The following is a 27,939-nucleotide window of genomic DNA, read 5'->3' as shown; positions in this document are numbered from 1 at the left end:
CCCTATTCCCAGTCCCCGAGAGGACAGGGCTCCTTCCGAGGCCCCACAAATCATTTTTGTTATGAATAAAATGTGTTACCACAGAATATTTTAATGGTATGATGCTATACCACAAAATAATGAACGTGTGACGGTAGCGTTTTTTTCTCCTCTCTCTCTAGTGCTTAGCAGAGGCCCTAATAAACTAGAGGCTCAAAAGACCTCAAAATTGACACGCACAAACTAGTTACCTGAAGTTTCCTGGCAAACAAGGCGCTACCGAACGGAAGATCATCCCCGAAGTGCATTCTTTTTTTTTTTTTTAAATATTTCATTTATTTATTTGACAGAGATCACAAGTAGGCAGAGAGGCAGGCAGAGAGGGAGAGAGAGAGGAGGAAGCAGGCTCCCCGCTGAGCAGAGAGCCCGATGCGGGACTCGATCCCAGGACCCTGAGATCATGACCTGAGCTGAAGGCAGCAGCTTAATCCACTGAGCCACCCAGGCGCCCACCGAAGTGCATTCTTGAATACACTCGGAAATTTGGACAAAGTTCGCTCTCTCCTCCTCATACAACATGGCTGCGTGCTGAAAGAAATCACGACTGAGCCTTATAACCCTGACCTCGTAAGGATACGGGGTTAGTTTTGGCTTCCGCCTCTTGCTCTGCCTTGCTCAGTGACGGCACAGTTCTACCACAAGAACCGCGCCACAGCAGACAAGGGACGCGCGCCCTCGGAGCTGTCAGCCGGGAGCAGGAGCTCGCGGGGGAGCGGAGATGCGGAGTTAAGCTCTCTGGCAGCAGCGGCCCGCGCGGTTGGGAGGCGGGGGGAGCGGGCCGAGAGAGGCCTGAGCGAGGCAAGCCGCAGCAGGCCGGGACAAAGCCCTCGCGGCCTCCACGCGTCGCCATGGCAGCGCGGGGTCTGTGCCCGACCGGATAGGCCGGCCCGGCGCGCGCGGGGCCTGCTGGGAGCGCACGTCGCCGCCGTCCCTCCGCCGGTTTGAACTTGGCGGGCCCGATGTGGGCGGCCGGGCGGTGGGGGGCCGATTCGCCACCTTCCGACGCGCGGTCCTCAGCCGACTGCGGGTCCAGGTCTCGGCCCTCCTCCGGCTCCGTCTCCGTCCTCATGGCGGGCGCCCGGGGGCAGGGACTGGAGCCGGTGACTGTGTGCTCGCCGTCGCCCCCGCTGAGCTGCAGCAATTCCACCATGTCGCTGTTGTCTCCCCTCGGCCACAAGAGCTTCCCGTTCGACTACGACGATGGCGACGGGGAGGATGAGGAAGACCTGGACGAAGGTGCTCAGGATTCACAGGCTAAGGTGGCGAGCCTGAGAGAAGTGGAGTTACAGGGGTACGTCAGGTAAACTCGAGGCCGCTGGCCTGTACAGCCCCTCTCAAGATTCCTTAGACCCTTGGAAGCCCCTTCTGGCGGCCCACCCCCTCCCGGCCTCGCCTCAGAGGCCCTGCGGGCACTTCCTCCTGAGGTGCTGCTCCTTTTTTGCTTATCAAGAGTTGTGGGCCAATGCGCACGCTTGCCTACAGATTTTCTATGATTCTTAATCTTTTTTTTTTTTTCCTGAGAATATGATTTCTACAGTCTCACTCCCCAGCAAAAAACGTACCTAGTGTCAAAACCACAAAATTTTGCTACCATTTCGGGAATTTAGCGAGTATTCAAAAGTCAGATTGTGGCCACCAGAACTCCTGTTCAAACCCTGAATACCAGAATTGATTACTGCGCCTTGGTAGTACCTGTAGTTGTTTTGGAAAAACCTGCTTGCCCGTGAAGTAGGTTGTAGTAAGCAGTATGTATACATTTTGGGTCATAAATGAGGAGCTGCAGCCCAGCTTAGCAATGTTAACCTCAGCATCCACAGATAAGGTTGGATCTGGTCTGTGCGCTCAAAATTAACAGTAGAATAGAAGTCATTGAATCAGAAGGTTAGAGCCAAATATATTATTTAAATCACCCCAATTTTTTTTATTTCTACAATTAACTCAGCAAACATCTAGTCTGTGCCATATACTCGTCTAGATACTGGGGACCACGAACAAGATAGACGTGGCCTCTACTCATGAAATTAGAACCTAAATTAAGCTACTCATTTTACATATAACAAAACTGGCTCAGGATGCAGATAAAAAGTCTGATTCGAAGGCATATACCTAGTTATTAGCAGAGCTGGGTTTGGTACTGAGGTAAATCACGTTCTCTCTTCCCTAGGCTACATGGCTATTACTGAATATATAGAAATAAGAACAAAGGGCTTATCCCTGCCGGAATAACTTTCTGAGACAGGCTAAGTAATGTAGGCCCCTTCTGGAATACAGTCATACGTCGCCTTCAGAAAACATTTACAAGTTTCTGATTGTCGAGCTGTGTAAGGCGCAATACAGGAGATCTCAGAAACAGACCAGAGAACCTATGCTTTATGTGTAAGCAGCAACATAGCCCCCTTTAGTGTAAAGCATTCATATCCAGAGTGAATGAATGGAATATGGAACCATATGACATGACACACACACAGTTACAGCAATGAGTCTCTTAAGAATGAAAAGTAAAAGTAAGTACGTTGATGGGAATGGAGATCAGTAAGAGTAACCAAGCAAGCCACTTGTCCAGACTGGTCGTAGCAACAACAGGCCTCTGATCAACCTGATAGTAGAACTTGATGATAGAGTTTCAGGAGTCCATTTTCATGTGGGTCTTTGTAGGCATTCTTCAGGATTGAGTTGGTCCCATAGATTTTTAAAATAATTTTAAGGCTTTGGAAAATATCTTTGAGTCTAATCAACAGGACTGAGCAAGGTAGGTACAGTTTAGCAACCTATGGAATGACGGCTATCAAAACCACAGCTCAGCTGCTGAGACCTTGCATTAGCTTCCAGGAGTCAAACTCCTAACCAAATAGCACTCAGGAGAAGAGCCAGACATATTTTTTTGTCTCACTTTAGCCAAAGCCCAAATGAACTGGTAGCATCCCAGGCTTAAGGCTGCCTTCCTTATCGCAACCTTATCATGGGTCATTCCCTGTGAGTCTAAGTGATAGGATATGGCCTGGAAGGAATGCAGGAGTTGACAGGCCTTTTGTATGGCAAGTGTCAGATGCGTATTAGGTGTTTCAATAAATATGTGCTGAATGTATGCCTGGTTCCTACTCCTAGAGAACAGATAGATGCAGTGGTTGTCTTCAAATGCTCCAGAGAACATAGCATTTCCTTTCAGGAAGATAAATGTTTACAAAATTTCATCAGGCATCCTCCCTACCTCTTAACCTTTAGTTGGCGCCCTTGGCAGTTTGGGGATGATGCCCACGGCCTCATCCCTAGTTGCAGGCCATGGGCATTCCCTCCATGGAGCAGGGAATAAACCCATGGCTGTTTGGGATTTTATGCCTTTTGTCCATTGTTCATCAGCCACAGAGATAAACTCAGATATCAAGTGTGCATGGTGATATGAGCTCCACGTAGTTTATGTGTACGTAGAGCCATGCTTAGGGGATGCATGGACCTTCAAGTGTGTTGGACAGGACTGAGATGAAACTCACACCTGACCTCAGATGATGACAAATATTTTCTTGGAGTCTTTTATAATAAAGACTTCTGTTCATTCAGCTCTATCCTGGTTTTAATATCACTCTATCCATTAAGAAAACCATGCCTTAATAAATATTTTAGTCATAAAAAGCTGCTTATTGAGCATCTCTTGATTATGGGTAAAGCTGTAGTGTATATGCTATACATTTTTTTAGTATATACGCTATCATTTGTTAAAAATATTAAGGCAAGGAATTTAATATTTGAAATGTCATTTTTAGAAGATTTTATTTATTTATTAGAGAGAGCATGAGCAGGGGGTGGGGTCGACTCCCCGCCAAGTGGGAAGCCTGATGCGTGGCTTAATCCCAGGACCCCAAGAGAATGACCTGAGCCCAAGGCAGACACTTAACCGACTGAACCACCCAGGTGCCCCTAAAATGTCATTTAAGAAAAACAAACCTCTAATTGTGCTCTTTCAATAAACGTTTTTTAGGGGGTTACTATATACTATGCCCTAAGCTAGACTTTTGAAATTAAAAAAAAAAAAAAAGAGTTAAAACATGCTTTCTCTTTGTAAGGAATTCATAGCCTATGGCAGAGATGGACAAGTGACAGAAAGCCCAAAGTACTCAGTCCAGATGTTTTGCAGAGTTTTATTATGAGGTAATAAAGATTAATGCCCGAGTTGAATCTTAAAGGGAGAGTAGGAATTAGCCATATTCCTCCTCCTCCTACTGAATGACATGTATCAAATACTGAGTGCCCAGAATCTGTCTGCATGCTTTTAACATAGATTATCTCGTTCAGTAGTCCATGTGAGGTAGCTTCTGCTGCGATTTCCATTTTATAGATGAGAATGGAGGCTTAAATAAGTTAAGAAATGTACTTAGCCAGGAGGAAGCAGGTAGAGATTCACCCCAAATGATTTATTCCCAAATCTAAGCTCTTGCATGGCTACATGTGGAGATGGAGGCATTTCGATTTTAGACAAAACTACAGAGCACAAGGGTGTGGCACATTCATCAGTCTGTTTAAGTTCAACAAAACCAAAATAGTCCAGATCAGCCACTGACATAAGAAGAGGCTGGGAAGATAGGCAGCTGGTAATTCATGGGTGTCAGACTGTGGAGTTTGGATTTCATCTTGTGCGCAAAGGAGCCACAGAAGAACTTTGAGGTAGGGAGTGACATGATGGAAGGATGCATTTTAAGAATGAATGTGGCAACAGTTGTAGAAAATGGTTTGAAATAAAGAAAAAGGTCAGTTATGTCCAGATAGTGGTTGTAAGGTTGGAGAAGAGGAGAATGGCTTGGGAAAATGGAAAGAAGTAGAATAGACATGACTAGGTAATCATGTGGGTTGTGTGGGTGGTTGAGGGACTAAATCCAGACAGGGCACAAGAGGAGTCGCAGGTCCGGGTTGCTGACAGAGCTAACTGGATGGGTATTGGTACTCTTCACTGATGTAAGATTATAAGGCGAGGAGTAAAATTTTTCTTGGTGAGAGGGTAGTGGATAGAGGGTAGAAGATGATTGGTTGTCGCTGATTTATAGTTAAGTGGGGCAGTCTATTAGATGGTTGGAAAGAAGTTTGGAGCTCAGGAGAAAAGATCTAACCCGAATGACAGATCATCAGTACCTAGTGATAGTTGAGACTGTGGAAGCAGATAAAGTCTGGAGAAGGAAAGATGTGTATGAGAAATAAACAATACATTAGCAGTGTCTTTTTCCTACTAGAATACCGACTGCAGGAGGGTATGGATGAATGAAGAAAGCTGCAGAAGATGGGGCGCCTGGGTGGCTCAGTGGGTTAAGCCGCTGCCTTCGGCTCAGGTCATGATCTCAGGGTCCTGGGATCGAGTCCCGCATCGGACTCTCTGCTCAGCAGGAAGCCTGCTTCCTCCTCTCTCTCTCTGCCTGCCTCTGTGCCTACTTGTGATCTCTCTCTGTCAAATAAATAAATAAATAATCTTAAAAAAAAAAAAAAAAAAAAGAAAGCTGCAGAAGAAAATGAGTAAACCGAAGCAACTAAAGCACAACTAAAAAGCTGTGCAGGGTGGAGGGAGAGGCAGTTGGTGGCCTGAAGCAGGAATGTTAAAGAGAAAGAGGAGCTGAGTCTATAAACACCTGGGCCCTGAACAACCTTTCTTTCCTTGGGTCCTAATGGTCCGCTTTTGCTCAGTTTTATGAGGCTTGTGTATCTGGCTGAGGCCCAGTATTTCCCCACCCCCTTCTCTTGAGCTTGTGTGAGTAGTTACTTTTCCGTGTACCTGGAAGAGACGGACTGACAGAGGTGCACACGGGAGATGCACTAACCAAAATGGAGAGTTGTAGACACCCTGTTTGAAGAATGGGCAAAAAGGAGTCAACTAAAACATTAAGGAATACTAGAGCCATATTTTTTTGGTAACTTTATTTTAAGACGATTTCAAACTTAGAAAAAAGTTGAGAGTTTCTGGGGCACCTGGCTGACTCAGTTGATAGAGCATGGAATTCTTAATCTCAGGGTTGTAAATTCAAGTCCCATATTGGATGTAGAGATTATTTAAAAATAAAATCTTAAAAGAGGTGCCTGGGTGTCTCAGTCATTAAGTGTCTGCCTTCGGCTTAGGTCATGGTCCCAGGGTCCTGGGATTGAGCCCTGCATTGACCTCCCTATCCCTCTCCCATTCCCCCTGCTTGTGTTCCCTCTCTTGCTGTGTCTTTCTCTGTCAAATAAATAAATAAAATCTTTTTTTTTTTAAGATTTTATTTATTCATTTGACAGAGAGAGATCACAAGTAGGCAGAGAGGCAGGCAGAGAGAGAGAGAGGAGGAAGCAGGCTCCCCGCAGAGCAGAGAGCCCGATGCGGGACTCGATCCCAGGACCCTGAGATCATGACCTGAGCCGAAGGCAGCAGCTTAACCCACTGAGCCACCCAGGCGCCCAATAAATAAAATCTTTAACTAAAAACTTTTCTTAATCAAATCTTTAAAAAAAAAAAAAAGAATTTCTGTTCATCTTTCACCCAGAATCCTTAATTGTTAACACATAACACATTTTCTCTACATATATACAAATATTCTTTTTTTTCCTCTGTACTATTTAAGGGAGGAAAGGGAAAAGTCTGCTTCAGGATATGATTAGGGTCATGTGTTATAATTAGTTGTCCAGATAAGAGATTTTTAAGAATAAAAAATTCTTGTCATTGAGGCAAATGGACTGGGTCTGAGTTTTCCCAGTGGGTTTTTAAATAGTGTGATTTTAGATGATGAAGGAATTCCAAGGCAGTTTGATAGATAAACTAATTCAAATATTGGACTTCTTGTTCATGATTTTTTAAGTGTATGTTTATAGATAATTCATATATATGCATTTATAAAAATCACAATATTGTAAATATATTATTAAATTCTGCTTTCACTGTACGGTTAAGTGAATGTATAGCCAAAGAGTTTGAGTGCAAATGCTATGTGTTCTTTCTTTTGGAATAGTGTGGTTGAGTCAGAAGATCACCAAGAACAGAAACAGGAGCGCCTAACAGAAAGCAGCCTGACGCCATGGGAAGTGTGGTTTGTTGGTAAAGAAAGAGAAGAACGTGACCGTCTGCAGCAGAAAGCTCTGGAGGTAAAACTAGACAGTATCCTTTTTGCTTAATCTATGAGTTCACAAATTAGAGCTGCTATCAAAATTAAAATGTTAATGTTAAATGGCTACCAGACACATGAAAAAATGTTTGTCATCATTGGCCATCAGGGAAATTCAAATCAAAACCACATTGAGATACCACCTACACCATTAGAATGGTCAGGATTAACAAGGCAGGAAACAACAAATGTTGGAGAGGATGTGGAGAAAGGAGAACCCTCTTACATTGTTGTTGGTAGGAGTGCAACTTGGAAAACAGTGTGGAGATTCCTCAGAAACTTAAAAGTAGAGCTACACTATGACCCAGCAATTGCACTACTGGATATTTACCCCAAAGATAAAGATGTAGTGAAAAGAAGGGCCATATGTACCCCAGTGTTCATAGCAGCAATGTCCACAATAGCCAAACTGTAGAAAGAGCTGAGATGCCCTTCAACAGACAAATGGATAAAGAAGAAGTGGTCCATATATACAATGGAATATCAATGGAATATTACTCAGTGATTAGAAAGGATGAATACCCAACTTTTGAATCAACATGGACAGAACTGGAGGAGATTATGCTGAGTGAAATAAGTTGATCAGAGAAAGTCAATTATCATAGAGTTTCGCTTACTTGTGGAACATAAGGAATAATATGGGGGGCATTAGGAGAACAAAAGGAAAAGTGAATTGGGGCAAATCAGAGGGGAAGATGAACCATGAGAGACTGTGGACTCTGAGAAATAAACTGAGGGTTATAGAGGGGAGAGGGGTGGATGGATGGGCAAGCCTGGTGGTGGGTATTAAGGAGGGCACATATTGCTTGGAGCACTGGGTGTTGTACATAAACAATGAATCTTGGAGCACTGCATCAAAAACTAATGATGTATTTTATGGTGACTAACATAACACAATAAAAAAAATACCCTAAAAAATGTTAATGTTATTATCCCTCAAAAACGAAATTTCTTCATTTACTTCTGTCAGTTTGCTATGTCCGTTTTAATAACTCTTATTGTAAAAATAATACATGTTCACTGTAAGAACATTTGGAAAATATAGCTAAGCATAATTAAGAAATTAAAATCTATTGCATCATCTAAAGGTAACTGTGGTTAATATTATTGCATATAGCTTTTCATATTTTCTTCTGTGTATATTAAAAAAAAAAATCTGAGGCACTTAGTTGGCTCAGTGGTTAAGCGTCTGCCTTTGGCTCAGGTCATGATCCCAGGGTCCTGGGATTGAGCCCTGCATCAAGCTCCCTGCTCTGCTTCTCCCTTTCCCACTCCCCTGCTTATGTTCCCTCTCTCACTGTGTCTGTCTATGTCAAATAAAAAAGTAAATATTTTTTTAGAAATCTACAAATGTGTAAATGAAGACACATACAATCGAGCTTTACTATATACACATTTAACTAAAGTAAATGCAACTGCATTTATTTGGTAACTTTTTAAAAAAGATTTTACTTATTTGACAGAGAGAGACACAGCAAGAGAGGCAACACAAGCAAGGGGAGTGGGAGAGGGAGAAGCAGGCTTCCCACAGAGCAGGGAGCCCTATGTGGAGCTCCATCCCAGGAATCTGGGATCATGACTGAGCTGAAGACCGAGATGTTAACTGCTAAGCCACTCAGGTGCCCCTACTTGGTAAAATTTTTTTAAAAAGATGCTAAAATGAAATAGAGATCGGAATCAAGCCCTATATTACTCAGAACATGTGCCCTAGAGTGAGTGAGTGTGGGGAGATGGGAATCTGGTGGTCTTTCAGGGTTTTTCAGTTCTCTGTGCCAACCTGCCTTGCTTACTGGACATCTCTGTGTTTGTGATTGTCTCTGAACTCTCACTCTCCAAACTCAAAAAAGTAGTGTGATATACATTTTCACATGAATCCTTCATTTTTTAAACTCTTACTATCTGCTGTTGAGAAACTAGCAACGAAAGAGATTTGGGTGATTTGGCATCCCATAGTTTCCAGACTCACTATATGAATTCTTCTTATCTGACCACAGAACCCAAGTAGATTTGAATGGAGAGGGGTATATCTTGTTTCTAGGGAAATAGGATCAAACTTCTTTGTAACCTTTTTTCTGCTTGTTACACTGTTAATATATTTCTATTTTATTAAATATTTTTGCAACATCATTTCTAAATGTCTGGCTAAGATTATTAAAATGTATTTTAAATGTATTAGCTATAGAGTGCCTGGGTGGCTTGGTCAGTTAAAAGTTCTACTCTTGATTTCAGCTTAGGTCATAATCTCAGGGTTGTGAGATCAAGTCCCTTATTGCACTGTGCATGAGGAGTGGAATCAGCTTGAGACTCTCCCTTTCTGTCTGCTCCTTCCCTCACGTGCACCTGTGCATGTGTGTGCTCTCTCTCTCGCTCTCAATAAATAAGTAAAATCTTTTAAAAATATAGATATAAGAATATAGTTAATTGGTTCACTATTATCATATATTTAAGTTTAATCTGTTAGTAACTATGTTGCCATAAATATCCTTGGATCTGAAGCATTGCCCTCCATGATAAAAATAATTAAATTCCTTATTTAATTATTAACACTAATTATTATTAGTGTTAAGGAATAATTATTATTCCTTAGAATAGGTTTTTTCATACAGTTTTGAAACTCATTTCTGTGATGCATTTTGAACTAGATAGACAGTCACATATTCAGGAGGCTTGGCATGATTCAAATGACTGTAGAAACCAGTGCATTCTGTTATTTCCTTATTGCATGATGTTAGTATTCTAAGAAATAAATTTATTCCTGGAAAAGTACACAGTAGTACTTGTTTCCTCTTAGAAGGGCAGAGTGCTTGAGAAAGACCTTAAGATTTGATGCCAGGCAGGCATGTTTAAACTTTTTGCTTCAATTACCTGTCCATACAATAAGAATATAAGTAATACCTGTGTCACATGACTTTTGTGAGGTTTAAATGAGACAAAATATTGTGACTGATATTGTTTTATTAGTGTTGTTACTGATATCATTGCAATCATAGCCTTCTTAAAGGTTTTTCATTTATTTTCAGGATTAGTGTGTATTATTGAGACCCCATACTCCTATCTCAGCCTCAAATTTTAACATTACTAATTTCCACTATTTAGAACAGTAGCTTTCAAAATGTTTTGTTCATGGTGAGAAGTCTACTTTGCTTGTTACATAATAAATCCATACATTTATGTATATTTACACATACTTATATTTGTGCAAAACCTGGTATGCTATTCTTTCTTTCCTTTCTTGTGTTTTGTTTTGTTTTTAAAGGCCAGGCATAACCCACTAAATTGGTTTTGGACTCACAGTTTGGAAAACACTGATCTAATGAGCCGTTGGTAAAGTGGGGTTCGGTTTATGGTATTTAGCTTTTTCTCTGACCTCACTAGAATTCACTTGTTACATTAAGGAAAGGAAAACCACTTCAAGTCATTTTTAGAGTTAGCATACAATTAAAGAAGCTAATTAAATTACAAGAAATTCATAAGGGAGCCTGGGCTTTGGAGTCAACACAGAACAAGGCCGAAATTTTAGCCATGTCACCTTGGGAAAATTATCCACATCTCTGAGCCCCCAGTTTCTTTATAAACCAGATTTTAGAGAGGCGGTCCTAGAGTGGCTAAAAGCAGAAATTCTTGAGGTATACTTCCTGGATTCAAAACATGAATCTTGGTCATATCCTTAAACTTGCTGTGCCTCAATTTCTTAATCAACAAAAGGGGAAGAATAATATTTACCTCATAGTGTTGTTGAGGAGGGCTAAGTCAACATAAGGATACAGCCTAGTATATAGGACATTCAGTGAAAGCTCATTGTTGTTACATGTTAAAGCAGATGGTAATAATAACTACTGAAGATACATTTTTGAGAACAGATTGAAATAATGAATATGAAGTCCCTGCCACAATCATTAAGCATGTAACAAAGTGTAATTAGTTGAAAGATTAAAATTTCCTCATGTATTTAGTAGTTTGAAATTTCTTATGGCTACATCATTACTTAACTCTAAAGCAATTAAATATTTTAGCATAAATCATAGCCTATCAGTCAGTCATGCCAGAGATACCATAATATATAGGCCAACTATTCACTTTATAAGTTTATTTTGTGCCTTTATGGTATTCACATTTTTTCATGCCTTTTCCTTGTTTTATTTTCTAAGTGATGCTTTTCTTATTCTTCTGTCCTAATTTACTGCATTTCTAATTTGTTTATAAATCATATCATTAGAAGCATAGATTATTAACCATAAAGAACAGTTCATCTTAGATTCCTATTGAGGGCCAGAAAGCTGCCAACATTTCATTTCCTGGCAAAGCTGGGATGGGTCCTGCTTCCTTCAGTTTTCAAATAAAAAATTTTTTTCCATAATATCAAGATATTATAGAAATAAATGGGTCAGGGGGGTCTGGGTGGCTCAGTGGGTTAAAGCCCCTGCCTTCGGCTCAGGTCATGATCCCAGGGTCCTGGGATCGAGCCCCACATCGGGCTCTCTGCTCAGCAGGGAGCCTGCTTCCTCCTCTCTCTCTGCCTGCCTCTCTGCCTACTTGTGATCTCTGTCTGTCAAATAAATAAATAAAATTTTAAAAAAAATTAAAAAAAAAATAAAGAAATGGGTCAGACTTAGTATTTAATTTTGAACTTACCCCAGTTGTCTTATTTTCTTCCTTGAAAACTTAAAGGAAAATTCAAAGGATAATTGGGTCATTAAAAAGATCATCTCGTCTCATAAACTTTATTTCAGCAACCGACATTTAGATAGACGTTTGTTTCAGACATCTCTAAGATGGAGTTAAAAATTATTTTAAAAATATTTTTAAATTTTTAAAAAATTATTTTAATCCATCAAATTACCTCCTTACAAAATTTTTTACATTTGTAACTAATGTTGAATGACAAATATAGTAAATGTTGAACATTAGTATTATAAAAACTAGCATATTGGTTTTATAGATCATATACATGTTATATTTAAATTTTTTTTTCAAAGTTTTTATTTATTTGACAGAGAGAGAGATCACAAGTAGGCAGAGAGGCAGGCAGAGAGAGAAAGAGGAGAAAGCAGGCTCCCTGCCGAGCAGAGAGCTCTATGAGGAACTCAATCCCAGGACCCTGAGATCATGACCCGAGCAGAAGGCAGAGGCCCAACACACTTTATATTTAAATTTCCCAGGCGCCCTTTATATTTAAATTTCTATTATTTAAAAAAATTCTCTAGCAGACTGCCATAAATTCTCTATAATCTTTGGTTAATTCTAATTTTTAACATTATCTTTAACATTTTAATACAATCTGTTTTAAATTATTTAGTTTGTGAATAATCCAGGTGCTTTTTTTTTTTTTTTTTTTCCCAATCCTGCACAGAGCCATTTCATTCATCAGTCCTTAGCAAAGAAGTAAGGTAGGGTTTAGAACTGGTGAAACTCAAAACTGTCTCTTTTCCTGATTGTTACCTTCAGTGATAAAAAGTTCTTTGAAAGTCAGCAAAAGCTACTGAAAGAAAAATATATGTTTAGGATCCTCTTTGGATTTTGGTTTTCCATAATCAAGTATTCACTGTGTGTGAAAATAGCTGTAATCCTATTGAAACTTCAGTTGTCTCCCAGAAGACATACTAGGGGCCTTGTGGGAGAGGGTGCTGGCTGTGTCTGGAAGAGGCGTATCCTGGTGGTAAACAGGTGGAGGCATTCAGCCTGGGAATTCTGAGAGGCGCTGCCTTGTGTATTGGGGGGCAGGGGTTGTGTCTCAGAAAGGGATGTATATTCTGTGACAGCAAATTACTTGACCAGACTACCTGAGAGCAGGGCACAGTTTGGGTCAGTTTTGCATTTTCTAGGTACTTTTGACCTTTCATCTTTAATTCTTATGTCAGCTAAAATTTTTGAACACAAAGTATTCTTTTTTTTCTTGATTTTTGAATTTAATTATGTGAAGAATCTTTAAAGAGTACATAAATATAATCAATTATATTATTAGTTGTATGTTTAAATAATCACTTTCCTTAATAATAAGTCTGTTTTGGAAAATTTTGGATATCTGATTGTCAGAACTGTATCTTGCCTTTCATACACACATATTTCTTCTCAGACCTTCTCCTCACAATTCCTGCACCATGGCAATCTCCTAGTCGCCTCCCTTAGAGATGTTTTCCTCCTTTCAAGTGCAGTCTGTGCAGCTTTAAGGGCTCAGAATCATTGCCTTTGCCATGTATTCCTGCTTCATAGTGTTCAATTTACTCTGCCTGTCTCAAAAAGATTTTTTTCCCATCTAGTTAGTACTACATTCTGATTTTCTAGTTGTCCACCTCTCTACCCTCAGCCTAGTCAAGCCATCTCCCAACTATCTATTTCTGACTGCCCTGGTCCACACTATTTCTCATCTCATCTTCCCTTCCCTTCCCTTTTCTGAAATGTTATACACAGCTCCTCACAATGTAGTGCTTTAATTCTTTTATGTATGTAGAATCACATTAGATTGGAGACGTCTAGAATTTCATCTGTATCTAGTTTTTGCTATCTTCATAGTAGGCACTGCATCCAAGAAGCATTAAGTGAATAATCAAGGCATAGTCTCTGCAGAGGTCATGAAAAAATCCCTTTAAAAACTAGATGGATATTTTGCTGTGAGGGGGTAGAGGGGTATATAGTGTTTAAAAGTTGGAAGACTTTCTGAATGAGTTAGGGCAGCTATTATCTGTGCAGCAGAATTTTAGAATGAGAGGTCATGGAAGATAGGTATCCTGTGACCAGTTGTTCTAAAGTCCAAAAGATTTGTTCTTGGTGTCAAGTTTTATCTTCATTTCATTTAACACACTGGAATTATCTGAGAGTTGAAAATTGGCTTTCTCACTAGCACCTTCAGGTGCTAGGTAGTAAGTCTTTGGGAAAGGGAGGGATGGGGAGGAGGAGTGAGGTCCAATGAAAGATATATAAAAGTATCTGATTATTAGTATCTAAGGAGAGAGAAGAAAAATAACCAGTAATTATGGCAGTAGAGTCCTAGGAGTCTAGTTTGAACAGCATTCTCAACTAATGCAGTAATTTAACTGATGAGTGACAGAGTGGTGGCATTCAGCTCGAAGTTTTATTTGGCCATACCTTCTACATTCTTTCCCCTGAGGAAATGCCCAAACGTGTAGATTCGAGTGACAGCAAGGCAGTTAAATAATCTGGGATATGAATGTGGTTTTGTTTTACACTCCAGAAGCTATAAAATCAGTGAAGAAAAATCTGGATTCTTTTTTTTTTTCCTGTAAGAAAATTGAGTAGTTTCTTTACATTTCTTCTTTGATTAACCTTTAATCAAAATTTTAATTTAGGGATTATTTAACTCCAATCCTTTATCTGTATTATGAATCTAGAAACTTTCTATGACTTAAAAAAGTTACAATTCTCTTGAGCTTCTGCCAATAGCGTACAGTGATGCCAAAATTTATGTGTGGGAAAGTTGATTTCAATGAGAGTTATTTAGCTGAAATTTAGTCTAAGAAACTAGTGTTTTGCTGCCAAGCAATTATTTGCATTTTTAAAAAATGACTTATAGTTTTTACCAATGGTTTCTTTTCATCATGGACTAGTTACTTAAGTAAGTTATTGTCACTAACAGTGTATTTTCTCTAAAGGAAATTATATTCTTGTTTAATTTGGTTAATATCAGCCTTGTTTTTAATATGTGATTTGAGTACTTCTATTAAATGCTGCCTTTGTTTGAATAAAAATCCGTAGGAATTAAATCAACAGCTAGAAAAAAGAAAAGAAATGGAAGAACGTGAAAAAAGAAAGGTAATTGCTGAAGAAAAGCACAAGGAATGGGTTCAGAAAAAGAATGAACAGGTAAGGAGGAAAAAAATCTGCACCCACATATTGACAGCTATTTTTCAGTCTTTTTTTTTCATTACTCCTCATAACGAAATTTTTTGTTATTTTCTCTCAGATTCATTCTTCGACTTGATTTTTTTCCCCTACATTCGTGGACATTTATCAAGTCTCTGTCTTCTACCCTTTGTTCTCTTCTTCTCTTCCTTTTCGCTCATGTGGCTTCCTTGTTTCTTGCTGTAAGTAGTCACAGATTCTGTATCTTGGCCAGACTTCATGGGGTCTTGGACTTCTATCTCTTAGGTTGACAGGTACTTCTGAGCCTGCAAATCTATAACAACCCATTTTTTGCCCATTTTCCTTTGATTCCTGTTACGAGTACTACTGTCATCTCAGTCACCTAGGCATTATCAGAGTTACTCTGTTGTTTGTGCCTTCCCCTCATGCCACCTTTCCTTTATTGTCAGCACTCTCCTGTTTATGATCTCTTCCTGTCTGGTCTCATTATATCTTTCAACTTATTTACTGCTTATTTCCCCTACTGGATGTAAGCTCTATAAGACCAGAGACTTTTGTCTTTTTTATTCAGTTCTCCAGCAGCTAGATCAGTGCCTGACACATAGCAGATGCCCCAAAATATTTGCTGAGTGAATGAATCCATCCTCTGTGGCTTTGCCAGGCTGATCTTGCTGAAAAAAATCAAATGTCATTCCCCAGTTCAAAATATATTTTTTATGATTCCCTACAGTCCTCCAAATAATGTTTTAACAATTCTGGCCTGGCTGGTTAAAGATCTTCTAGTCTGCTCTCTGAGCCATGTCTTCTTCCACCTGTGGTTCTCTTCATCTTATGCTGTTGCTTCTTACTGGTATTCTTTTGAGAGTACACATAGGATAATCATGATCCATTTCTTTGAGTATTGGTTTTACTGGAAATTTTTGGGAGGAAAAGTGTTATTTTCATGTTAAAGCAGGATAGATATTTAATGGTAATAGAATAAAAATTTTATGTTATTTTAAGATACACAGGAGATTTCAGAGAAATCCCAAGCAATAGACTGTGCTCCCCACTCTCCAGGGATATGTATTCATGAGAAATTTTGAAAACATTTCCATTCTGTTTCTCACTTCCTTATTTTTTTATATTATACTTCATCAGCATGGAATTTCATCATCTCCTCCTCCCTACCTTTCCCTTTATTATCCAACTCAAAGTATTTCCTACATGAATCATTCACTGATCACATTCTAGAAATAGAAACTCTTTCCCTCTCTGAATCCAGGTTCAGTTTATATCACTTTGTATTTTGTATCTATTTTGTTGCTATTTTGGATTTTGTATACACAAAATCTTTAACAACTTTGTAATTTTAAGAATTTTTAAGGGTAGGAATTATTTTTTATATTACTTTCTATGTAAGATCTAGCATCATGCTTGATAATGCAGTAAACGTTTGTTACTGGAATGAGAAAATAAATCTATTATCTTTCAGTTTTAATAGATTCTTTTATTGGATCACAAATTAGTAATTTTTTGAGAATACCTATCTTTTTTTTTTTTTTTAAAGATTTTATTTATTTATTTGACAGACAGAGATCACAAGCAGGTAGAGAGGCAGGCAGAGAGAGAGAGAGAGGAGGAAGCAGGCTCCCTGCTGAGCAGAGAGCCCAATGTGGGACTCGATCCCAGGACCGTGAGATCATGACCTGAGCCGAAGGCAGAGGCTTAATCCTCTGAGCCACCCAGGCACCCGAGAATACCTATCTTTTTATCTGTTTGTTTCTTTTGTAATTTTCACATATTTACAATGGTATTGATTTTATTATTTGATCCAATTTTATGAGTTTAGTTAGATATTTAGAGCATAAGACAGAATCTTAAATTTTAATTCTAATTGTCCTTAATATTATTATTTTTTATTTATTTATTTATTTATTTGATAGACAGAGAGAGATCACAAGTAGGCAGAGAGGCAGGCAGAGAGAGAGGGGGGAAGCAGGCTCCCCGCTGAGCAGAGAGCCGGATGCGGGGCTCGATCCCAGGACCCTGAGATCATGACCTGAGCTGAAGGCAGAGGCTTAAACCACTGAGCCACCCAGGCGCCCCTGTCCTTAATATTATTGAATCTAATGCTCAGTGGCATTAGTAAGAGTACCTGGTCAGTAATTTCAGTAAGTTGAAGATGACATAGCTTCTGTCATCCAGGTATTGTAAGAAGGAAATTGGCTGGAAGTGTGTGTGTTATAACTGTAAATGTATTTGCTCTTTATTTCAGAAGTAAATCATTATTATTTGTAAGTTTTCTTCATTCCATAATACAATAAGAAAGTTCTTTGTGAATAGGTGCCCAAATCAGAATAAGTCTGTGTGACTATTTGCAAGGTCTGTGTGATATTTTGTGCAGTTTATAGCCATAAAACCAGTTTTACATGTGTAGAATAGTATGCTCTCTCCTCTAAAAGCTTCTCTTATCTTTTAACTCCATTAAGCTCATTTTACCATGCCAGTCAAACATAGTTGTTATTTGTCTAAGAATGTAAGATATTGCTAAGAGATGATATAGTCTCTATTTTAATTAGTGTCAGTAGATCTAATCCAGTTACTTGAGAAAAAAGTTTTTTTTTTTTTCTTTTGGTTGGAAATGGTTTGTCCTGACACAAATCACCAACTTTTGAAAGCAAGTATGAGTGAGAATGGTTCAAAAATAAGCTCTGAGAATTTAAATTTATTTATTTTGCAGACCTCTTGTGCCAGTTAAGGAATAATTGATTACTCTTTTTTTTTTTTTCCTTTCAGACCTATCAGATTTCCTCTTTCAGTCTCAGATTTACCTTCTTTGTAAAGACTGCTTTTCTGGTTCTTCTCTTCCCATCTGGCATCTTTGTTTACATTTCATGGTGTGTGGTCCCTGCTGCCTCTAGCTTCATTCACATTTTAGGTATATCTGTGGCATAATTTTCTCTAAGTCATTTTCTCTGCGTTCTAGCAAAAACAATCAGACAAAAAGAATTTGTATATCCATTAGCAAAGTCTATTTCTTCTAATATGACACTAAATTGTTAAATCATTTTCAAATAAATGGCTTATCTGGTACTCTTACATTTGTGTGGACATACTAATTCATTTTTCTAGATTTTTTTTTTTTTTACAGTGTGTTATCACATATGTTATGAAAGGACCCTTATTTACCTTCACTGTTTTCAGAAATAGTTAAAAATAAAATTACTTTTAGTTCTCAAAACATGGAACTGATTTTTCAATGTAAAAAGTTCAGGTTGATAAAGCATAAATAACACTTATCCAATGCATCATTCAGACATTCAACACTTTTACTCTGTTCCAGATACTACTGAAGGAACCAAAATAAAGGTTTTGAAACTTTAGGTACCCAGTTATTTTGTTAGTTTCCTTTAGTTACAAGAAACAAAGGTTCTCTCAGGACCCTGTCTTAAAAAAGGGAGGATTTATTGTTGTGCTCTGTGTGGTATAGAACTGGAGTGCCAGAAAATCTGAAGCCACTTAGTAGCTGGCTGCTCTCTGTCTTAGTGCATCCCTCTGAGTGCCTGCTCTCCTCTCCTTGTGCTAACAAAAAGCATTCTGTTCTCTCTTCTCCAGCTTAAATTCTACAGAAATTCTTTTTGATGTTTTATTTTTTTTAATTAAAAAATTTTTTTTGAAGGCCAAGCAAAGCTTTATTTCGCACCAAGCATCAAGAATCTAACCGAACGTTCGGGGCTGCACCTCTTAAAAGAGAGGGCGACCAGTCTTTTTGATGTTTTAAAAGAAACTTCGTTGAGCTATAATTTACATACAGTAAAATAACCCTATCTTAATTTGGATGAGGTTTGACGAACTTATATGCCTGTGTAATAAACCACTACAGTAAGATAGAGAATATTTCTGTGACTCCAGAAAGTTCCCCCTCCTCTTGGCATTCAAGCCCTGTTCCCCACCCGCAACTAGTCCCAGCTCCAAGAAAACCATTAGTCTACTTTCTTTCCCTGTGGATTAGATTTACCTTTTCTAGAATTTCATTTAAATGGAATCGTAGAATATATATTTTTTGCCTTGGGCCTCTTTTGTCTTTAAAATTTGCTCTATTGTACCTTTTTATTGTTGAGTAGCAGTAACCATTCTGTGGAGTATTCTGTGCAGTAACCATAAATTGTATATCCATTTACCAGTTGGTGGAAAAATGTGCTATTTTCAGTTTTGGGATATTACAAATAAAATTTTATGACCACTTATTTACAAGTTGTGCTGTGGACGTTAGTTTTCATTTCTTGGTTAAATGCTTAAGAACTGAATTGCCAGTTTGTATGTTAAGTATGTGCTTAAAAGAAACTGCCAAACTGTTTTTTAATATGCTTGTATCATTTTATATTTTCACCACTATTGTATGAAAGTTCCCGTTGCACCACATCCTTGCCAAACTTGATATTGTCTGTCTTTTTCAGTTAAGTGACTATGTGGTGGTATGTTATTGCCATTTTAATTTTCATTTCCCTGAGATATAATGATATTTAGCATCTTTTCATAAGCTTGTTGTATTAATCTGCTAGGGCTGCCATAAAAAAATTCCATAGACTGGGTGGCTTAAACAATGGAAATTTATTTTCTTACAGTTCTGGAGGCTGGAAAGTCTAAAATGCAGGTTATCAGTGAAGGTTTCTTCTGAGGCCTCTCTACTTGGCTTGCAAGATGAATGCCTTCTCTCTATACCCTCACAAGCCCTTCTCTCTGCATGAATATCCCTGATGTCTCTTCTTATAAGGACACCAGCCCTATGGAATTTGAACCCCACCCTTAGGACTTGAATCCCCTTCATTACCTCTCTAAAAGTGCTGTCTCCAAATATAGTCACTTTGAAGGTTAAGGCTTCAGCATAAAAATTTTGAGGCACCCAATTCAGTCTTTAATTCTATCAACCATTTCTGCATCTCATTTCCTGTTTTTGTTTTGTGCTTAAATTTTTTGTGGAAGAATTGTATGTCTTACTCATAAGTTGCATGTTTTCTTTTATATTCCTTTAAGTCCTGTCACATGTATGTATTGCAAGTATTTCTTCCCATTTAATTTTCCTTATAGTATTTTTTTAAAGAGAAGTCTTAAATCTTGATAAAGTTTCATATTTAAAAAATTTTTATGGGGCGCCTGGGTGGCTCAGTGGGTTGAGGCCTCTGCCTTCGGCTCGGGTCGTGGTCCCAGGGTCCTGGGATCGAGCCCCACGTTGGGCTCTCTGCTCAGCTGGAAGCCTGCTTCTTCCTCTCTCTCTGCCTGCCTCTCTGCCTACTTGTAATCTCTGTCTGTCAAATAAATAAATAAAAATCTTTAAAAAAAAAATTTTTTTTTTTTTTATGTAGCTTGTGGGTTTTGTGTCCTGTTTAAGAAACATTTGCCTACACCAAGTGTATGAAAATATTCTCCATTGTTTTCTTTGGGAAGGTGTAGAACTTTAGTTTTACCTATATGTATATTTTGAGTTAATTTTAATGTGTGGTATGAGTTAAGGGTCAAGATTCTCTCTCTTTTTTTTTTTTTTTTTTTTGCATATGGATGTCCAGTTGTTCTAGCACTATTTGTTGAAAAGATTCTCTTTTCCCTATTTAATTACCTTGGCACTTTTGTTTAAAATCTATTGGCGATATAAATATGGGTCTATTTCTGGACCCTTTTCTCTCCCTTTGATCTAGTCCTGTGCCAGTACCACATTACTCTGTTACTATAGTTTTATAATTATTGAATTTATAATTATTCTTCTAATCAGATCATGTAAATCTTCCTTTTTTTTCTTCTGTTTCAGAATTGTTTTTAGTTAGAAATTCTGTGTCTTTCCATATTTAATTTAGAATCAGCTTATGAATTTCTCTGATCATGTTTGCTTTAATAATACCTGACACTATTGTGATTTCATTAAATATATAGATCATTTTGGAGAAAATTGCCGTCTTAGTAATATCAAATTTTAAATCTATAAACATGATTTTTCTTTCTATTTATTTAGGTCATCTTTAGTTTCAGTAGTGTTTTTTAGTTTTCAAGGTATAGTGGTATTATACATCTTTCATTAAATGTCTCTCTAAAAATTTCAAGTTTTTGATGATAAGAACAGTTATCTTGTCTCATCCTTATTAGTATATTGTGACTTCCATGCTTGTTTTGATATCAGAACAATACTGGATTCTTAAAATGAGTTTGGATGTATTCCTTTTTTCCTCTATTTTCTGAAATACTTTGTGTAGTAATTGGTATTATTTCTTCCTTAAATGTGTGATGAAATCTGGCAGTGAATCTATTAGAGCCTGGGGTTTTCTTTCTGGGAAGGTTTTAAATTCTGAATTATTTTTACAAGTAGAGCATTATTCAGATACTCTATTTTCTTTTTGAATCAGTTTTGGAAAATTATATATTTTAAGGAACTTTGGCATTTCATTTAAATTGAATTAATTGACATAAAATTATTCTTAACATTCATTTTGGTGTCTGTATGATCTGTTATCTGTCATTTACCACCTGTGTAAATTTAGGCAAATGACTTACCTTCTTTGTGCCTCATTTCCATATTTGTAAATTGAGATTATAATACTGCCTACCTCATATTGTGGTTATAAGAATTGATACAGTACATATGTATAAAGTATATACAAAAGTAATAAGAAGAGTCAACACTCAATAGATGTTAGCTGTTATAATGGAAGACAACATAGGGACTGGATGACTCCTTGTTGATGAGGTTGTGGAGGAGTCTCATGAGTCAGACAGTGAGTGAAGTATACTACAAGATTGTTTTTAATCTTGTAGCTTTTCTGACAGTATGAAGTAAAGTCCACTATTGTTTTAATGGAAATTGTGTTCTCAGCAAGAAAGGATTCCTTGTTGCAGCTGTTGGTTGACCAGCAAGACAGAAGTACACATAGCATCTTGGGTTTGATTTTTTTTTTTTTTTTAAAGATTTATTTATTTATTTGAGAGAGAGAGAAAGCAGTGGGGAGGGGCAGAGGGAAAAGGAGAGAAGCAGTGGAGCTGTACACGGGGCTCGATCTCACGACCCTGAGATCATGACTTGAGCCAAAACTGAGTTGGTCACTCAACTGACTGAGCCACCCAAGAGCGCTGGGCTTTGAATTTTAAAACCTGTCTTTCCTGTATGGCATCTGACATATATTCTATGGAACTGGTGTTTGTCACTTGGATGTTAATTGAATTACTTACATTAACACATTCTACAAGATGCTTTCAAGGGAAGAATTTTTTTCTTCGATCATATTTCTTTTGCTCCATGAAGGGTAATGCATCTGGCATTTGTACTGCATACACTTTGGCCTTGAAAATTATTTTTAAATAATTTAAGAGAGTAATCCATGTTATTGGTTTATTTAGAATATAGGTGGATTGGTAGATTATCTTCTGAATGAAAAGGAAACAAACCTTGAGTTACAGTTAGATTTTTTTTTTAAAGGGCCAGATAAATAGTTTAGGCTTTGTAGCCCATACAGTCTCTATTGTAGCTCTTCAACTTGCTGTTGTGGTGCAAAAGCAGCCACGGACAATAGACGTATGAATAAATGGGTTTGGCCATATTTCAGTAAAACTTTATTTACAAATACAGGGCCATATTTGGTCTGGAGACCATAGTTTGCCACCTCTGGTCTGTGTAGAACTTATAAGAATTATGTAGCTAGAGATTTGTCTGTATGTGCCCTTATAACAGTATTTAATGGTTCAAAATTTTATTTTTTTTGTGCTGTGTACCTCACAGATGACAAAGATTTTATCTAAGTATTTGTATTGGCAAACTGTCAGGAAATATACATATATGGTTTCTACTTTAGAGTGAAGGTAAACATCTACTATAAAATACAAGATTTAGAACAGTCTAATGGGTTGTAATTTCTATTCATTAACCAACAAATCTTTATTGAGCACCTACTGTTTACTTAGTACTGTTACAACCTCTGAGTATACTTCGGTGGGCAAGGTCTTTGTTACTGTCCTCATAAAATTTATAGCAAAGCTAGTAGACTACAATTGACCAGGCGATTGCAGGTATGTTATATATTTTCAAAAGCTACATTGTATCAACCACTATGTTACCATCTCTTTTAAGAAATAACTGAAGTTTAGAAAATTACTGCATATAACACTCCTTGCTTATATGGGCATAATTACAGATAATGCAATTGAAATTCTTTCATTTTTATTTAAGAAAAGAAAAGAAAGGGAACAAAAAATTAATAAGGAAATGGAGGAAAAAGCAGCAAAGGAATTGGAGAAAGAACATTTGCAAGAAAAGGCAAAAGAAAAATACCAAGAATGGTTAAAGAAGAAAAATGCTGAAGAATGTGAAAAGAAGAAGAAAGAAAAGGTATATTTATATTAAAGTAATCAGTTGGAATATATGGCTTTAGTGTTCATATGTGCCAACTATATTGTATAAAAAGTTTCTAATAGAAAATAGGGACCACTTTACCATAAAACAAAGACATGAAACTATCCCTACTTCTTTATACTATGTGGAAGTTTCAGAAATGAATATGCATTTATGGCTTTTTCATGTTGAAGAATATTTATAAGCTTATTGATATATTTTCAGTCAGGTTCAAACTTTTTTTCATGGTTTATGCTTTTAAATATTTTTTATGCACTTTTATGAAAGTCTTATTACATTCTAAGTTACTGTTCTATTTTAAAACTGCGAATTGCATTTTTTCTTCTTGGGTTTAATGTCTTGTGTAGAAGCAGCCACCTTTAGATTACATCCCTGATCATGTTTAATTTTTTTTATCAATTTATAGAAATATGATTTAATATTTATGATCAGTAAGCCATTGGGGTAGGAAGCTATTGGGGAAGAAGAGTCAATTGAATTTGAATAGAATTTTTAGTTACAGAACATCACTAGAGATTCTTTGGTCTTGTCATTTTAAGGAAAAAGAAAAACAAAGGCAAGCTGAATTACAGGAAAAAAAGGAAATAGCAGAGAAAAGGTTTAAGGAATGGTTGGAAAATGCAAAAAATAAACCTCGTCCAGCTGCAAAGAGCTATGGTTATGCCAATGGAAAACTTACAGGTTGGTTTTTATGTTATGTGGCTTAGATAAATATGGCTTACAGGAGCAAATATTATACATTATGTTTCCTTTTGACATAAATAGACATGTGTAAAATTCATTTTTCTTTCAAATTACTATTTTTTGGAAGATTATAATACACTGTGTTCCTATAGAGATACTACAAATCTTTTGTCATTCTCTTATAAATCAGATATATTTTAAGGGCAGTAGTTGCAAAACTTCAAAGTAATGATTTCTGCCAGTAAGAAACACGTGGAACTTTCTTATGTTTTTGGTTTTTGAAGCCTTCATGAGGATATATTTAAAAGATCATTTTTCCTCCCCTTCTTCTAACCATCTCTGAGGCTGAGCTTCCAATGTCTTTGGTACATTCCTTTTGCAGGTTGGAATACTAGGCAGCACATGAACCCGACACAAAACCGGTTGGCCTTTAGGCTTGCTCTGATTATAAATGGCAGTGCATGTTTTTCTTTGTACTTCATGTTGGAAGCTCATACCTTGCTGACAGCTGCCTTCACTTGTTTAAGTGATTTATTATTAAAAATACCCCATTCTGTTCTGTTCACACAATAGAACATATTCCAGACTTTGTTTTGACCATCTTGGTGAAGTGTGTGTTGACATATCTATGCAGTCAAAGTGGGTTGCCAGTGTCTGAACAACACATTCCTGCTGTCAGGGTTTAGGCCTCTCCTACGTGTCACAAAAGTCATCCATTACAGATATTAGGCACTAGGCATGGTCTCCTTGCTTTCTCTTTTTCTGTTTGAAAAAAAAAAAGAGGAATAAGCAGTGTTTTTAACCCAACAATTGATTAGTACAGTTGAAACTTCAGGTGGGAATATATATATTGACTAGAAGTTGTTTGCTACAATAATGGATTATTTTATCAAATTTTGCATTTTTAATGAGTTGTTCTAATAAACATTTGTCTGCAAATGCTCTACTACTTTTAATAATCAAAATTACAGGGATAGTGTGTAATCAGATTAATTTGATTGATAATAATTTAGAATTTCAGTGATTCAGAATAAGAGTTTTGATTCACTTTAGCTATAATGCAATATACCTTTCTTTTCTCTAAACTTCAGTGTCTGACTAGGAAAATCTAGTACACAAACGGTGGTTTCCTAGACTGAGTTAAGAAAATGAAGATTTTGATTAGTTTAAGTGTTCTAAAAGTGATTTCTTAATAAAATTTTTATATGAGTTTTTATTTATATAGATTTTGACTACACTCTTTGGACTTAGAATTATCACTTATATTTTAATTTTTACTGCAGTACTTACTGTATTTGAAAAACGTTACTTGTTTGAAAATATATTAGAGTTCAAATTTTAAATGGATTAAATTGGCTTGTCAGTATTATTTTTGCCCTTTTGATACTGTAACATTTTTCTAGGAATTTAAAAATAAGTAGTTTCTTTGATCTCAAGAAGTTTTTTCTTGTTTTGTTTTGTTCTGACTTTTTAATAATTTTAGATTTTTACAGTGGAAATTCTTATCCAGAACCAGCCTTTTATAATCCAATTCCATGGAAACCCATTCATATGCCTCCTTCCAAAGAAGCTAAGGACCTATCAGGAAAGAAGACTAAAAGGCCTGTGATAAGTCAGCCACATAGGTCATCTTCCTCTCTGGTGGTTCAGAAAGCCAGAAGCAATCTTTGCCTTGGAACTCTGTGCAGAATACAAAGATAGTGGATGTGGGAAATTGCATGCTTTTACCTAAAGCTATTTAATTTTAAAAGTAGAATTGTTTTTATTCCTCAGTCAACAGCTCAGCATGTGATGTGATTATTGGCACTTTCCCATTCTTGCATTTGTATATGTTGTCCTTAGAGCTAATTGGAGATCCTTTATACATTTTCATTTTTATAAGCGCTTCAAGGTTGATCTTGGCATTTTGTTTCCCAGGATAAGTGACTGAGTATCTAACAATTGTGTTTATATTTAGCTTGTATTAAAGCTACATTATAATGCAAATAAAACCAACAGTTTGTGTTGTGTTCTTTCATACTCTGTGTTTGTGTTTATGAATATAGTAAGATTAAGCTTAAATTGTTCAGACAAACATTTCTAAACTGCATGCTCAAGATAACTCTTAGAAAAATTTAAATGGGTTAGACTCCTACAATAATCAAAAACAGTCTTTGTTGATAACTTTTGGTGTATTTTCCTTTGTAAATATTTTTAAATGTTTTTAAATAACTAGAGGCATGTTTTGTAACAAAGAAATGAGGGTTGAGTTTTGAAATGTAAATTTTGAAATGTTATTATATGCTCTGGATCTTAGATTGGTATGAAACACTAATGATATTTTGCTAAACTTTATACAAATACATATACATTAGTTATAATTAGGTGGTTAACTTTGAAATTAAGATTATTAGTACATTATTTTTTAATGTTAAAGTTTAAGTGGCATTTTATTAAAGCTGAGATCATATTAATAAATACATATTAAGTAAGGAAGGTTCAAAGGATTACAAAAATAACACTCAGCACTTTTATTAAATTTTAAAACTCTGTATCTTTTTTTAGGAACCATCAAGAAATGAAGATTTGTTGTGACAATATAAAGTTCAGTAAGTTCATTTAAAAGTGATACCTATTTAGAACATATTCCATGTTTCCGCTAGTTTAGTCATCTGTCACATTTCCGGTGATGAATGTACAGTGGTGCTGACCAACACAAAGAAACAGGAATAAGATCTTGGAAGGGTGTTCACACCATCAGAGATCTGGGAAAATTCACTTCTAAGCAGAGAACAGTTTGGGAGGAGTCAGTAGGGTTCATTGGGTCAGAATATTGGTGAGATTTAGAGGCTTGATGATCCTTCTGAGAACCTCTTAGACACAGTGATATTTCCAGGTGATGATTTTTTTTTTTTTTAAAGATTTTATTTATTTATTTGACAGAGAGAGATCACAAGTAGGCAGAGAGGCAGGCAGAGAGAGAGGAGGAAGCAGGCTCCCCGCTGAGCAGAGAGCCCGATGCGGGACTCGATCCCAGGACCCTGAGATCATGACCTGAGCCGAAGGCAGCGGCTTAACCCACTGAGCCACCCAGGCGCCCCAGGTGATGATTTTTTAACAAATTCACCTGTGTCGGGAGACTGCACAATTAGCCAGAGTAGCAATAAACTTTTTATGTGTTAAAAACAAAGCATATAGAGGCCTGAATTCTTGGAAGTTTAATATATGTTTGTATTTAAGAAACCTTCAATTTCACACATAGATTAAGTTATTTAGGCAACTTTTTTTTTTTTTTTAAGATTTTATTTATTTATGTGACAGACAGAGATTACAAGCAGGCAGAGAGGCAGGCAGAGAGAGAGAGGAGGAAGCAGGCTCCCGCTGAGCAGAGAACCCGATGTGGGGCTCCATCCCAGGACTCCGAGATCACGACCTGAGCCGAAGGCAGCGGTTTAACCCACTGAGCCACCCAGGCACCCCCCTATTTAGGCAACTTTTAACTATAAGCCTAATTCTAATCAGACTTTTTTTGTTCAATCATTGATTAATTAGTTTGGCCAAATTACAATAGCCCCCCTTATCTGTGGTTTTGATTTCTGTGGTTTTAGTTATCTGTGGTCAACTGCAGTCCCAAAGAAGGGTAAGTACAGTACAATAAGTATTTTGAGAGAGAGACCACATTCATACAACTTATTACAATATATTATTATAATTGTTCATATTGTTAATCTCTTACTGTGCTTAATTTATAAATTAAACTTCATCATAGGTCTGTATTTATAGGGGAAAACAGTATATAAATAGGGTTTGGTACTATCTGTGGTTCAGGTGTCTACCAGAGAGAGGTCTTGGAATATATCCCCGAAGATAAGGGGGGACTACTATAATCAAACATTTACTCTGTGAAGGTGTTTTGCGTATTGATTTAGGAATTTAAGCAAC

General features: G+C 37.2%; 1 protein-coding gene across 1 annotated transcript; it reads left to right on the top strand.

The window, feature by feature from the left end:
- The first annotated feature begins 966 nt into the window (after positions 1-966).
- Positions 967-26,009, top strand: CCDC34 (coiled-coil domain containing 34). Its single transcript, XM_044258988.1, has 6 exons — positions 967-1,339; positions 6,993-7,125; positions 14,856-14,963; positions 23,152-23,310; positions 23,874-24,015; positions 25,502-26,009. Exons 1-6 carry the CDS (start codon positions 999-1,001, stop codon positions 25,717-25,719), a joined length of 1,101 nt encoding a protein of 366 aa, XP_044114923.1. The 5' UTR covers positions 967-998; the 3' UTR covers positions 25,720-26,009.
- The last annotated feature ends 1,930 nt before the right edge of the window (positions 26,010-27,939 follow it).

The sequence above is a fragment of the Neovison vison genome, chromosome 7 (genome assembly GCF_020171115.1).
Source record: "Neovison vison isolate M4711 chromosome 7, ASM_NN_V1, whole genome shotgun sequence".
NCBI classification, from domain to species: Eukaryota; Metazoa; Chordata; class Mammalia; order Carnivora; family Mustelidae; genus Neogale; species Neogale vison.
This window is presented reverse-complemented; position numbering and strand designations above follow the sequence as displayed.

Bases quoted from the DNA above. Each gene is read 5' to 3' on its own strand.
- CCDC34 (XM_044258988.1), top strand. From the start codon at position 999: ATGTGGGCGGCCGGGCGGTGGGGGGCCGATTCGCCACCTTCCGACGCG. The intron at 1,340-6,992 runs GTAAACTCGAGG...CTTTTGGAATAG, and splicing joins GAGTTACAGGGGTACGTCAG to TGTGGTTGAGTCAGAAGATC. The intron at 7,126-14,855 runs GTAAAACTAGAC...AAAAATCCGTAG, and splicing joins TGCAGCAGAAAGCTCTGGAG to GAATTAAATCAACAGCTAGA.